The sequence below is a fragment of the Phaethon lepturus genome, unplaced genomic scaffold (assembly GCF_000687285.1).
Source record: "Phaethon lepturus isolate BGI_N335 unplaced genomic scaffold, ASM68728v1 scaffold52289, whole genome shotgun sequence".
Classification (NCBI taxonomy): Eukaryota; Metazoa; Chordata; class Aves; order Phaethontiformes; family Phaethontidae; genus Phaethon; species Phaethon lepturus.
In genome coordinates this window covers 1-15,026 of record NW_010566546.1, presented here as the reverse complement: position 1 = coordinate 15,026, position 15,026 = coordinate 1, and the positions used below count along the sequence as shown (strand labels likewise).

At 47.3% G+C, this 15,026-nt stretch overlaps 1 protein-coding gene across 1 annotated transcript; it reads right to left on the bottom strand.

The window, feature by feature from the left end:
* Positions 1–737: 737 nt before the first annotated feature.
* On the bottom strand, positions 738–14,425 carry LOC104627347 (myotubularin-related protein 4-like; the record flags this gene model as incomplete). The annotated part of the gene is made up of 8 exons (XM_010295532.1): positions 738–851; positions 7,246–7,342; positions 8,741–8,907; positions 9,133–9,215; positions 9,907–10,023; positions 12,500–12,589; positions 13,962–14,044; positions 14,317–14,425. Coding segments are annotated over 8 exons (860 nt in total), but the record flags the coding sequence as incomplete, so codon positions are not given.
* Positions 14,426–15,026: the final 601 nt, after the last annotated feature.

Here is a 15,026-nt window from a genome sequence, read left to right as displayed (position 1 = left end):
CTCACTACCCTGAAAAGCCCTGCTCTATTTGCTGCCTAGCCTCCTGCACCCCTGTGTATAGATTATTTTTGGAAGGCTGAGCAGGGAATAAGTACTCTGTGTATTTACCAGCTATTGAGTCAAAGTTCAGCCACATACAAACATTTCATTCTGTTACTCAAACTCTCAGAACTTGGTCAAAACAGAAACGATTTGCACTTAGGTATTAAAAGGTATGTCCAGGCCTGAACACCTAGTTGAGAGCAGGGCCATACACCAGCCTCATATTGGCCAAGACTTCTTTTCAAAGTAGCAGCTAGGCATGTACCAATTTGGGAAAAAGTTTTGAAACGCAAAGAAAGAGAACCTTAATTTGACATACTTGCTGCATCTCCCATAGGAGGAAGGTCACCCACATCTTCAGATCTAACCAAAAGCAGGAAAGAAGCAACAGTTACTGGAATGTTGTTTCTCCCTTCAGAAGAACACCCTGCGTTACCATTGCAGGCTGCATGCCTACAGAGGCTGATACATGTGCTGGGAGGAGGAGGAGTCCTGAGAGCGGCACATTTTCAGGTAGGAGGCAAAAAGAATATACAGTGTGACGACCAGAATGCAGCTATCGCTGTCACCCCTCACTCCACAGCCCTGTAGGCACGATCTGCTAACCTGGCTTCCCAACACCTTGCACAAGGCTACGAGGAAAAGGGCAGCTGTCGTGGGTTTGGGGGAGAGCGCTGGTTTGGTTTTGTGTTTACCTGTACACCACCACAGGAATCCTCTTCCACGACCTAAACGAAGCCACGTTCTCTAGCTCCTTATCGGTGATCCAGACAGGGACCAGCAGCTTCTGGGGATAACTGGAACAAAGCCTGAAAAAAAGAAAGCATGAAGGCAAGATGAGGACTCTGCAATCAAAATCTGTACAAGAGAAGCTGTGCAGAGAGGAGGCAGGAGCAGCTCGTATTTCCCCAAACTCAGCATGCAGGACTTGCGCTCTTCCTTGTCATGTGTGTCTCAGCACAGTCTCAACGTGGGAAAAGTGACCCAAAAATGCTGTCAGGAATGAGCTGAGAGAAGACAACCTCCTTTCACCTCAGGCCTCACCTCCAGGCCCATACTAAATACCCCAGTACTTCCCAAAGGTGCCTTTGGAACATCCTCTGGATTTAAGCATTTGTGAGCATTTAGGGGAACCATCCTTAATTTATGTGGGGCTTTGGTTTTCTTGCACCACTTGCAAACCCAGAAACACACAGAACTTCTGGTAAATGATGCCCTGCCACTTTCTGCCTTGCAGAAAGTGGGGTCACCACATATAAGCTTTACACGGAAGACATAACTCTGCCCAGAAAGATGGCAATGGTTGATTCCATCTAAGCTACGATAAAATTACATGAGGGAGATCTAAAAGAGTATTTTGTTTGGTGGGGCGCCAGAAATCAGATTCCTGATACACATCTGAACGTATGCCAGCAGTGAGAGGAATGTGGTGGGCAAGTCCCTACCAATCCGGTCCCCTGGGGAAGAAACTCACAGCATGAGCTGCTAAGAGCAAGGGACACCCAACTCTTCAGCCAGCAGAGCTGCAGTACCAGAGGAGCCCCACCTCTGAATGAACCGGAGGGTAAAGCAGTTTGGCTGAAATGGAAAATCAGTTGGGCAGGGTGGGGGAGATGGGAAGAGGCAACAGGACTGCAAATGCGTAAATCCCTAGAAAAAATTAAAAACCCACTGCACGTACTTTAAAAGCAAGGCAAGAGGGGAGCCAAGGAAAAGAGGGGGAAAGCCAAACAGTGTGCTGGGGAGAAGGGGAGAGAGCAATACAAGTAAAATGAAGCACAAAGTAAAAATCCAGGAGTGCAGGGGCACCTTGGTTACTGCAGCTACTATCCTGCCCCTGCTGCTCACAGGTCAGGTCGCAGGGTTCAGACAAAGCTCTGCCTGGATGCTGGACCAGCTGAGCTCCAGCAGCTCAGGCAGACAAAGCCCTACATGGCAAAGAACATCAAAGAGCAGCTCTAGCTCTAGGCTATAACCCACATCATTTAGAAGGAATGTTTCAAGAGCAGATGGGAAGCAAACTGAGGGGGGTGAAACTATCCAGCAGGTAAGCTCCAGCGGGTGGCTTGGTGTTGCCCAGAGCACAGGCTATCTCTGCTGATGGTGACAGGCACAATACAGCACTTAGTATTATTTAGTTTGTGATGCTAGCGAGGAACTGCTTGCCACGTTAGAAGATGGCACTTCACACAGTGTCTAGACAGCTGCTCAGAAAGCCCCAGGCAGAAGGCAAGGTTGGTCTATGGGATAAAAACAACAGGGTGCGGAAAAGGAATCCAGGAAGCAAAATTAAAGATGTCAGGTAAGAAGCTGAAGACCAGGACGTCTGTGGTAGCATGTCTAGGTTTGGACATCTCCGAAATGCCTCAGATGCCATGTACAAAATTGGTCAGGAAATTAGACAAGCATTGAAGTGTGACTGAGAATAAAGGTATGTGGAAGAGGGTTAGCATCTATTAAGATCTGGAGGAACTTTTGGAATAGCTGAGTCTACACAAGAAGAATGGGCTTCATTGAAATGAAAACAGAATTGGTTCCCTGGCACTTCAGATGAAATATTACAGGAGATGTCTTAAACTAAAAGTTGGGGAGAGTCAGTACAGGAGAGATTCAGGAGCATATCTTCTAAGAGTTAAGTCACTAAAACTCTGTAGCCTTAGGAAAACAGTAACATAGAACTCAATAATTTTCAGGTAGGAAACAGGACAGCCTCAAGAAGTTAAGCCAAATTTAAGCAGGGCGCATAAAAACAGGCAATGCAGTCAAGACAAACAGATCTGTGCTTCTAGGCTAGAATTTGAAAAAATAGAGGAACTGAAAAAACAGGATAAATGAGTATGTTGGCTTAACAGCACCTTACAAACTTGTAGGAAGACCGGAGCTAGTGAAGTGTGGTATGTGCCAGGAAAATGTGAAGGTAGAAGTGTGAGGCTATGAGTTACCAGCATCAACAAACAATGCAGAATGTGCGTGGACTCAAAGCCTAAAGAGAAACAGGATAGCATTAAGGCTACACTACCAACCATTGGAGCGACAGTAATGACATCCATGAGAGGCTGGAAGAGATTCAGAAAGGCTGCGAGGGCAGAAATTGCAATGGGAGACTTGTGTCGCTTCCACATAAAACACATAAGCATCATGATAATGCATGAGACAAAGGCAACATTTTTAGCCACGATCAGCTGCTGCTTGGTGCTAACAGCCAAATAATACAAAAGTATGTAACTCTTCCTTTGGTCCTAAGCTGCTCTAAAACGGAATAACTGAAAAAATCACTTTGTTGCAATATTCTTCAGACAACAGAATTCAATGATATTTTTAGAGGGGACAAGCCTCCCACGAGAGTAACAATCGATTTCAGGAAGGGGGGGCGGGGGGAAGCCTGCAGATGATATTCAATGGCAATATAAAAAGCATCAAGAAGATCAGGAAGAGCTGGCAGAGTTAAACAATAAACAAAAAGGTTTTTAGAAGTAAAAGGACATCCTTCGAAAAGGGGAAATGTTTCCAAAGGACACAAGAGAAATCGAATATGCACCTGAATTAAAAAAAAAAAAACCACAAAAACACCAAACAGTAAAAATGAGATATGGCATGCAGTTTTTGAGAAATGACCTGTTAAAAGATTAAAACTCTGAAGACCTTTTTCAAACATCTTTGAGATCTCAGCCTGCTACTAAAACTGAAGGTCTAATAGATCAGCAAGATCACAGCAGAAAATCAAAACTGTGTTGGTGTTCAGCAGAAGAGCCCACAGAGAAGCTGCTAGACCTAACCCTGTTTTACAAGGGACAGGGCACAAGAAGAGATTAATGTGGAAACTTCTGCAGGGGAAGTTTTAGAACAATCTGCTAGTAATGAGGAGTAACTAATCACCAGGACTAGATAATGCTCAACATTTTTACAGCAACCCAAGTGCACACCAGGTGAATAATTAACTGAGATGTGTAAGCTATTGCTTACATTGGCTTGGGTGCCCGAGGAATGAAAGGTGGCAAACACGATACCAATTTTGTAAAAAGGTGTCTGTGGCGAACGTGGGAAACCACTGGAGTCTGACTTCTGAACAAAGCAACTGACTGTCACAGTTGGTGCAAGGGTAAATACGGTGCACTTGGGAAGAGTCAACATGGCTTTCGTGGAGGAAGGTTGTGCATCACGTATGTAGAGTTTGCTGGAAACATCACTGAATGAGCAGATACACCTCATGTCGCTGACTGCATCTGGGTTTTCAGAAAGGGTTTTGGATTTTTTTAATTTTTGTTTGTTTGTTTGTTTACAAGTTGCTCACCATAGACTTGAAGGAAGCTGCTCTTACGAAACAGGAACTCTTGAAAAGATAAGAAATAGTACTGAACTTCAGTGGTCATTTTTCACAACAAAGGGAGACCTAAGGGGAACCATGCTTGTCCCTGCGTTGTGCAATACGCTCATGTGTTACATGGAAAAGAGACAAACAGTGAAGTGACGTGGGTCATGGAGAGGTGGCCTGAAACACCCCTGGGACCACACTGACCCAGAACACAGGATGAGGTATTTTTGAAACTGTGAGGTTTGATCCCAGAAAAAGGTGTCTATAACAACACAAACGCATAAATTGGCACGAGACACACCTACAGACAAGGACTGGCAAAGCCTCTTCTACCACAAAGGTAACAGGCAAGAGACATCCTCCCTCGCAGGATGCAAAAACACGGGGTTTAATCGCCAGCGGTCTTTGTAGGCTTATTGTCTACACATTCATATAGCAAGAATACTAATAATCATTTTTGCAATAAAAGCGAAGCATAGTATGCAAAATTTAAATAATTGTAAGAAAATAAGACAAAATATGAATTAAGAGCACTCACAGAAATGAGGAGGACACATCAGCTGTCTAAACCAGTAACACAGAACTCCAGACAGCTTTTTCCTCATGAAGTAAAAAAATAAATAAAACCACAGTTGTAAAAAGTTCAAAGCTGAAAACAAGCATCAACACTGAAGGAAAGGTTAATGTTTTTTTTCCTTTTTGAAGGAACTACGCATGCACCAAACTCACCAGCAATAAGGCTGATATGAAACAACTCCTATCTCGGTCAGCATGGGTGCACCAGATGGGGAATGCCAGAATGTGTCCATTTCTCTGGGTATACAGATCACTGAAGATGTGAGAGCCACACAGAGATCATGTAATAATTTTATTATCATTGTATGCTGAAATAGTATACTTTTATCAAGACCAAAGGCGTGGTTATTATATGCTTGTATTGCTCCAATTTTATGATGGCTGTCGCCAGGAAGAAGATAATAGTTTCCAGATAAGGACATTTCGGAACAGACTTGAAAGACAATGAACAAAGCCATTACCTTGGAGTATCCTGTCTCTAACAACACTGTTTTGCCAATGCTGGGAAATAAAAGATAAAAGGACTATAAACAGTTAAAAAGTAACCCGATTCCTGTGAATAGAAGCAGGTGGTAATGATCAAAAGCCAAGGAAGGATTTAAAGACACACTCCCCGAAGCAGCAAGAGAGAACTGGTTTCTGAGTTGCACAAGCAAATTACACCACCTTTGAGATCTCGGGATGTCTGCAGGAAGCTGCGACCTGCCAGGATCCCCAGGTAGGAACTCAGCAGATGGAGGAAAGCAAAACCAGGCCTGCATCCAGCTTGCTGAGGTTTGTTTCAAGTTCTTTCTTCCCTGGTTTGGTTGGAAAGAAAACATCTGTCTTTAGAGAAGTTGGCTAATTGTGTGTATTACTGGCCAGGAAGCGAACCACAGATGGTCAATCTAAGCTGAACTTTCTGAAATAGTCAGAGGGAACTACAACCCAAAATCTAGCAGCAGAGAAAGCTTGACACCTCTCAAAGACGTGCAAAGACCCTGCTAAGGGCAGGGTCCTACAGGTTGTGCACTCCAAAACTGAGCAGTTCAAGAAAACAATTTTTATTTGACACCCTTGGAGAAAATGCATAAATGACAAAGTCATGTTAACAGTTCAAAAGCAACAGTGTGGTCAGTATGGCCAAGTAGAAACTGTAAATCAAACCGCAAAACTAGTGCTTGCTGCCTGAATTCCTAAGAAAGAGAGAAGAGAACAGGCAGCAAACTGCAAAACTCCACCGGGATTTCCCCAGTTGTGCCTGAGGCTTCTCATAGTCTCCACAAGAAACTGGTGACCCGGAACTGTTCAATATATAGGTGATGAGGATGCTTTTACTGGCTGAGACATAAAGACTGAGGGATACCAGTGGTTTCAAGAAAAGGATTATAGGGAATGCAGAAATGAATACATCTGTCAAAGCTTAAAATCCTGTTGGCTTAATGCCACCTGCTGCAAAGAATGCAGAAGCGCTTCACCACGAGCTCCTGTGCTCTTCTCCAGAAGATGACAGGCTGGAATCACTGATGTGCAGGTGGAAAAGACCTTCTAAAGAGCTCCACTCCAACCACCCGCTCACAGGGGACAACCTCCAACACTAGATCATCTGAGACTTGAAATGCTGTAATGAAGGAGAACCCTCACTTCTCTGGGCATCTGCCCCAGCACGGCACCACACTCCTGGGGGAGGATTTTTTTTCCTCCCATATCCAGTCTGAACCTCCCAAGCTGCACATAGCAGCCATTGCCTCTTCTTGAGTCATCTGCCACTGTCAGAAGAGTTTCACTCCATCAGCTTTGTAGCTGCCCTTCCACCAGCTCTAGGCTGCAAGTAGATCACCCTTTAGCCCCTTCTGCACCAGACTGGACAAGCCTTGCTCATTCCCCCGACTTTCAGAGCATCCTGACAACACTCCACCGGCTTGCCCCCAGTTTCTCAGAGCTGAATAGCTGCCCGACTTTATGGAAACTTTGTATTTTTCATTTCAAACAGTGCAAGCATTCTAGAGACTGACCAGAAAGACAACTCTACGATGGACAGTTCCTCCCAGGATGCCTTCAAGGATGAATCATGGCCACACTACATTATAAACTACCTGAGTCCGCATTTACAATTGCTGCTAGCTTTGGTGTTTGGGCTGTATTCCTTCTTCAATTCCACGGTGTGAAAGGTGGAAAGAAAGGGGATCTGGCTTGTATGCTGATCTGCCTGAGGGTTATCAAGGCCAGGAAGGAGGATTAGCTGGAGTCTGACTCATCCATTGCTCTGCACAGGGATTGCAAAGGGAAGGTAAAGAAAGAGGAGAGCGGCGAGAGCCTGGTGGTGAAACACTCACTTGTAATTGCTGTTGATGTCAGAGACACGCCAGACATTCTGCAAGTCAAAGCCCATCCTCACCAGCTCCATCTCAAATCGGTATCTCACATGGTCTCCTGGAAGAGCAGAGCACAGGGTACTTACTGGCAGCTAAGCAGAAATGATGAAATCTAAACATGTTAGTGGCAGCTCCACAGCAACTATCATAGGCTGCAGAGGAACTACAGGACAGCTGGACAGCAGGGAACTTGCTTCAGAAAGATCCAAAAGGATTTGTGCAGGGGTTCCTCTGCTTATTTTGTCAAGTCAGATCACCTCTCAGTCTCAGGGCACAGAGTGCATGGGAACAGCCTTCCCACATCAATGTGGAGCGTGCGGGGGGCTAATTTAATCCACTTTTGCCCTTCTGACAGAGATGGCTTCCAAAGTGGATGTCAGGAACCCCAGGCAGTTCCTTCTTCCAGACTGCTCTCTCAGAGGCTGACTCAGGGTTTGCTCTCTTGTGTTTTAACCTCACCTTACAAATACGGAATGTCTTTGTTGCGTGAGTGTCAAACATTGTCAATAAATAAATATTGCAAAGCTCTTAATTCATATCCTGCAGCAATGATTTCCACAGGTAAGTTTATTTATATTCGAGAATAATACTTTCTTTAAAGGAGAGACAGCAAGTATCTCCTAGTTGCTAGTGTTTGGGACAGGGTAAGAACACGTAGTTTACCTCTTCTCTAGCAGCTCCTTTTTGGTATCTCTTTCAGCTATACTATTCCTCCCCATCCCTCCATCCCAACCTGTGTTTGGACATTTCATTCCAAGGCTACTGCTTCTCTCCTCTAATACTATCACATTTTTAAGTCTAAAGTCAGGTTTGTCACTCCTTTTAATCCCCTTTCATTCATGCTGAAGCTGTTTAAAGACAAAGCAACTGCGAGTGAACTTTGTGTTCCCAGAGAAGGGAAATTCCCAATCCACACGAGGGCTCATCACAGCTCTGACTTTCTCTTCATGGATTCAAAGATTTTATTCGTGCCTGTGTAAGGATGAGCCAGACATCTCCACAGACCTGATCACAGAAATGTCATGGCATTTCTAGGTGTTGGGAGAAGAGATGCAAATGGACTAAGCTTAATTATGCTGCCTCAAAACCGATGATGTTTACCATCTAGGGACAAGATTGCTTGAGCTCTCTAATATCATGATTAGAGTATTAAAGTATGGCATGTTTTCTGCATTCACAAGGAGAAAGGGAAAAGCTGCTCATGTATTGCTGGCTCAGAATGCTCCTTATTGTGCTTATTACTATTATTCCTTTTACTGTTCTTGTTATCCAGCCGCATCTGACCATTAGCTGGATCTGTAAGCCAGGTACAGGATGCCCCTCAGCAAGATGAGCTTGGGCTATGGCTACAGCAGAGCTCAAGACATAGCCAGACATCAGTTTATGAACAACAGTTCAAATTGCATTGCAGTGCTTCTGGACAGAAGAGAAGGAAGAAGACACCCCAGGAGCTTACCTGGACGGCAGAGATGTGCATGTTGATCCTCCTCATCAACACAGACTCCTAAGCACCACGCGTGGTAGGCAAATGCAAAGAGGTCCTCAGGCTTAGCTGGGCGGGCAATGGCTCGAGTTAGCCTCTTTAGCCACTCCTGGCACTGCTTAAAGGTGGAAAAATGGCACCTGCAAACCCAAATGCAAATCAACCTCAGTAGGTACCTTCATCCAGCCAAGAGACACAGAGAGGGAACCCTGCTCCACTTATCCAGGAAAAGGAACAAAGAACCAAGTCTCAGTAACCTTGGCCATGAACAGCTCAATTCCAATGGCAGAACAGAGGGAGACACCAGAGCTGATCATGGCAACTCGCCTGCAGCGGCATCTACAATACAGCAATAAACCAGGTACCTGATCACTTTGGAGTCCTTGCAGACGATGTGAAGCTGGAACATATCCCGACACTCCACACTTTCCATCATCCTCAAAGGCACCTGCGAGGGACAGATGCAGGGCATGACAAGACATACCACATAACACAGCAGCTTTACCTGTAGGCCTGTTACACAGAGTCATGGCTCTATCAACAATCATGAGCTTCTAGTTCAAACTACAAACCCACTCTGAGGTTTTTGAAGCTCCATGACCCAGCAAAGAGCCTCCTTCAACAATTACTATTCTGATTTCTACTCTGTCCCTGCGTCGTCTCCCACCTGCAGCCAGTTACTGACAGAATTGCATCCAGACAAGCACAGGTAACTGAGCCAAACAAAAGCTGCAATAAAAGATGGCAAGTCAAGACAGCGAGAGAAAGCCTCAGGCTCCCACTGTCTGACTCTCAGTTGCTGGCCTCCGGGTAGGAGAAGTTTCATTAAAGCTGGCCTGCAAGAGACCTTAACAGTCTTAAATGCCGAGTTTAATGCTTGAATTTAAAGAGAACAGCAAAGGAAAGACCTCATTATTAGCCAAAGGAAAACCTCATCCACACACCAAAATACAGCAGCAAAACTACAACTGCATGACCAGCAGTAACTAGAGACAGCATCAGGCTTGGCATCCTTCAAGAGGCACAGTTCCCACGCCACAGACCACAGAAATGGCTTATGCCCCTCCCACCCAGCCCTCCCCAAAATACTTGTGCGAGATTATGGTTCAGGCAGCAAGAACAGGCAGACCTAGACTTACATTGATCACAGAATCCTTGAATTTGATATGAAGCCGGTAGTTGGAGATGGCGATCACAGCATCGTTCGCATGGCCAAGATACTCCACTCCCTCACCCTGCAACACAGTGAATGGGACCTGGAAGGGAGACATCACTAATTGAAGACACATGCAGAGTACTTTGTGCACCATAAATGCCAAGAGCCACTCTTCCTGCTGCCTCCGCAGTGCGTCTCCTGCGGAAAATCATTCACAGCAACGTGCTCTTCGTGCCCTGGCAGCAGACAACAGCACGAAACAGCACTGGTACCCACTGCCCAGCCCCACGAGATGGATCTATTTCCCAGGATGTCTCAGCAGGCAGTGAGCACCTCCTGATGAATAATTACTTGCTGAGAGGTGTGACCAAACCCTATGTACACCAACTGTGGGCATCTGGCAGCAAGGGTGTTGCATGGGGGCAGAGGGATTTACAGTCTCTGCTTTTTGGAGAGGGTAAACGCAGCCCTGGCACAAGAGGCATGATAAAGGACACAACCTCAAGCATAGCTCAGACACAAGTTGGGGAGTGCTCTGCCCAGCCCAAGGCAGAGCCTGACATGATCAGAGTCCTCTGCCCCAAGGCAGTGTCGTATACGTGATCCTACCACGTCATTTAAATAAAGGGGGCTCTTAGCAGCACTACGAGACCCACCGGTACCAATCCAGGTAAGTAAATGAATCAAAGTTTTGCCCAATTTCTGCTAAAAAGGCTCTGAGGGTATCTCTGTGTATAGTTATTTGTGTGACTGAGGCAACTTCATTAAAGTTACCCATATTAGGATTTAAAAAAAATATAAAAATCCAGACAATCAAATGTCTTTCTGTTTTTCCCTATCAGCCTGGACATGCCATTGTTATTCTTAAAATAAGAGATCCTGGCAGGTGGCCAAGTTTGACTTTTCTTTTCTTATATTAAAAAAAAAGGTGGCAGAACAGCCTAAAATTCACCAGGCCCCTTTTTCCTTAGCTAAGTAGACTCCTCATTGTTCCCCGGATGCCATCTACACCAGGTGACGTTGGTAGCCAATTAGGCAAAAAATGTCACAAAGATTTATCATTTCAGCCAGGGCCCTTTACTTGCCAGACAGGGCATCTGATGAAACAATTCATGATACTGTAATCAGTACAAGTCAGACCATCTTGTCTTTATTTCTAAGTTGTTTCTATGGCTTGGGTAGGTGCTGCCTAAAAACTGATTTCAGACTTTATGTGCAAGTGACAACTGTACTAACAACTTCTCCCTTCTCAAGTTACTTGTACAAAAATAACATTAGACTGGCATCTGTCTGAATACTCTTTAAAAATGTTAATTATTTGACATTAAGAGAATATACTCTCTTTATTTCTGCAGTTTATTTATGCACGCTTGCCAGAGCTGTTTTTAGCTGGCTTGTGTTTCTTCTGCTTACGTGGCTCTTTCACACAGCAACAGAAGGGAGACAGATTAGAAATGGGACGGTAAAACTGCAAGAACCGACAGAGGGAAATCCTGGAATGAACTGACAGGTGCCTGAATACAGCTTGTTATCAAGCCAATAGCATCCTCTTACACTCCACTTTACATTAACAGAATAACAATTTACTAAACGCAAATTACCCTTGGGGAGGAGTGAACTTTACGGTCCTCCACGCAGAAGACTTAAGCAGATTCTGCTCTTCTCCAGGTAGTCTCAGCTCAGTCGTCTCAGCGGCTTCACCTCCCGAAGGCTGCAGACCTGCAGCCTTGACCCCGTGCAACTCCTCCGCCTGCGTTTGCTCCTTCAAGTCAATCCTCCCGTTGCCACATTTCAGTCCTTGCTTTTATCAGCACCGTTTACCAAGATGATGCCAATCACAGAGCAAACTCAAATACTGCAGCAGCAGTAAGAACATACAGCGTGAGCCATAGGAGGAGGATGATGAGCACTGGGACAAGGTGGCAGTGGACTATGTTAAACAAAGCAACAAAAACCAGGAGGCTTTGGCTCCCACCGTTCAGAATAGCGCCCTTGCTGCACAGCAGCAACAGCACCCAGGTGTCTTTCAAGGGCCTTTTGCAGCAGGAGGCTGGCACCGTATGGAGGTTTCTCTTTCCAACAGCTATGCGGCAGGAAAATGCAAGGAGCAACGTGTATTAGGGCCAGGTCGGTCATTGTGATTGCACGCTACGGCTACACAGAGCACAGCCTAGCTCTGATACTCGCCCTGTCCCAGAGAGTGTCTACCTGCTGCAGAGCTGCACAGGCAGCATCACAATTTCTCGCTGTCAGCACAGGCGGAGGACAGGGAATACCCAGGACAGCTCTGTATTGCATCATGCTCCAGCCGTATTTCCAAGCGGCAGATGCAATGCTGTACAAATCGCAGCGTCTTGGCAGGGCCGGGAAGGCAGGGCCAGGGCATACAGAACTGCCGTCAGCAGCCTCCACGCACGCGGAAGGACCAGCCACTCCAAATGTGACCTATAGCGCCCAGCCAGCCCACGGCCTCCAGAACGCGTCCTGGACTGGAGAACCGCTCCCAGGTTTCACGCTACCAGAGTCAAGCCTGCCACATCCCGAAGCGGACGGTTTCAATTTTCTTACTTCCTTACCTGCAATGACTCTTCCTCCTTTACAAGCTCTTTTGGGGGGAACAAGTCCTTGGCCTGGATATACTCCAAACTGGGAGGGCCTTCCTCACCCTGCATTGCAAACAAAACACATGTTGAGACAGGCCCCAGCCAGCATTTTTTATGAAAAGGCAAAAATCACAGCTGCTGGATACTCTTTGCACTCCAATACCTTGGGGATTTCCTGGACCTGTGCATGGAAACGCCTGTTCTGCCCCTGGACCCTGCCTCCACACTGCAGGACCCCAGCAGTTCCTCCTGCTGTTGCAGGATACCCACAGCACAGTGAAAGACTGAAACGGGTCTCCAAGTCCTGTCTCTTCCAGACATGTGGTATTTGGAAAGCCAAGCAGATACACCTTGGCCAGACACAGGATCTCAGACTGGTGTCATGTCAAAGGTGACCCCATTTCCTTCACTATGGCCCTACAGCAGAAACACCGTAACACAAAGGGTTTCGTTCTAAAGCTTCAACCTACCCTTCCTCCTCTTATGTTTATAAGGACTGCTTTCTTTTGGGAGTTTTAATTTGCACAAAGAAATCTGGTCTGGGAAGAGCCTGAAGCTTTCTGAAGATAATACGCCAAGTGTGAAACTTAACAGCAACAACTGCATCTAAGTGCACTCAACCTCTGCTACTGACTGGTGACAGCACCCAAGCAGGGCATTCGACCTCAGGGCAGCTGAACATGTCTAACATGCTCAGACAGCCTGGAAAGCCCACGGAGGCCTGAGGGAAGTGGTCTGAGAGGACACACGGGGCCTGGACACGCCATTCTTGGAAAAGTGGAGAGAGTGTCTCAGTTTGGGAGGTGTGCATCTTCAGCCACTCATGAAATCTCGGTCCTCATTGTGACCAGCCCTCACCCCACACTGCCAAACCACCGACTCGCTGCACGGATGAGCAGCATCTGGACACTCAGCTGAGGATGCTTGCCTGCCAGGAGCCCAGGACAGTGTTAATTCCACAGGTATTTGTGTGGGACTCTTTTCTTCAGAATGCCTCTGGCTCTCTACCTATAGCTCCTCTAGGCTCCAGTATTTTAATGAACAGGAAATACTCTGTTCTGTAAGAATTAAATAATATTTTAAAATGAAACATCTTTCTGGGTAAGTCACCAAAGCCAAAACCCCGAATTTCAATCTGAAGAAACAAGAACTCAACCCTTTTGGCTCAGTTATATTTAAAATGATGGTGAATCCCCTTATGTTGCTGACCGCCACTCAAGCCTCAGCACCCACAGGTACCCAAAGCGCTCCCCAGAGCTCAGACCAAGGCAGCCAGACCCCACGCAGCCCATCTCCTCCCCAGGTGCAGAGGTACCTGTGCACATGCCGCTCGTAGCTAGCATAAAACTCTGCATTAACCCCAGCTGGAGGCAAAGGTGCTGCCCCTCCTCACACACTCACCACGTCCCTGTGTGAGGGACACAGGGCACAGCACCTGCTCCAGCAGCCACCGGTCACTGGAGACCACGGGGGGCTCCGGGGCCTCTCCTGCCAGCGGCTCGCTCCGACGCTGAGGCACTAGCCAAGGAGAGCACAAAGGAAAGGAGCGTGCCTGTGTGCCGGTGTAGCAGGCAGGGAGCAGATACCCTCCTCCCCCATCACCACTTCGCAGAAATCCCAGTGAGCAGCAGAACTGGAACAGGGCAGCCCGAGCTCTCCGCTGGCCTGGGTGTCCTTGAGTTCCTCCATGCCTGCAGCACGGGATGGGCGGGAGGCTGAGCATCTCCTCCTCCACAGCCCCATCCCAGGGCATCAGCAGGGCAGGGGGCTCAGGACCCCACTCTCTTTACCAGCCAGCCATCTCCCGAAGCCCTCAGAGCCTGTTTGGCCATGAGTCCTTCTGGGGGCTTTCTGCAGGAAGAAGCATCGGATCTTCTCTGAGCAAGAAAACTCCTCTTCCTGAAGGTATAAAAGATGCAGAACTCAGGATCCCCTCCCACTACAACACCATCCTGGCAGCATCAACACAGGAGGGGGTCTTGCACAGCCCTGCCTTGCATGCCGCAGCCATGGCGGGAGCGCAGAGCTCCCCTGGGGTTGGCTGTTCTCACACAGTAATTTTCCAGCTCCAGGCAAGGACCGGCCGGAGCCTGCGTGGCACAGCACACTCGCCAGGGCCTTCTGGCCGATTTTTTTTTCGGCCGCTGCTGTGCCCTTGGGCCCGGGCAGGGCAGCAGCAATGGGGGCCATGGCATCCACCAGTGCCATGTGGGAGGGAGGAGAAGGGGATCCCCCTTTGCAGGGGGGATGGCACACCAGGCCAGGGAGATCCGCACACAGCCCGGCCTCAAGGACAGGCCTGATCCGGAGCAGCCGGCTCAGCGTGGGAGCTCGAGAGAAAAGCTGGCTTACAGCCACGCTTGCATGGAGGAGAGGAGAGGGGAAAAAGCAGCACTTACAAAGCAGTTCAGCATGGAGCAGGAGACACGGCCTGGCAGACTCATGTTCATTTCCCGAGGCGGCAGCTGGGCTGGGCACGCGCAAGCAGCATCTCCTTCCT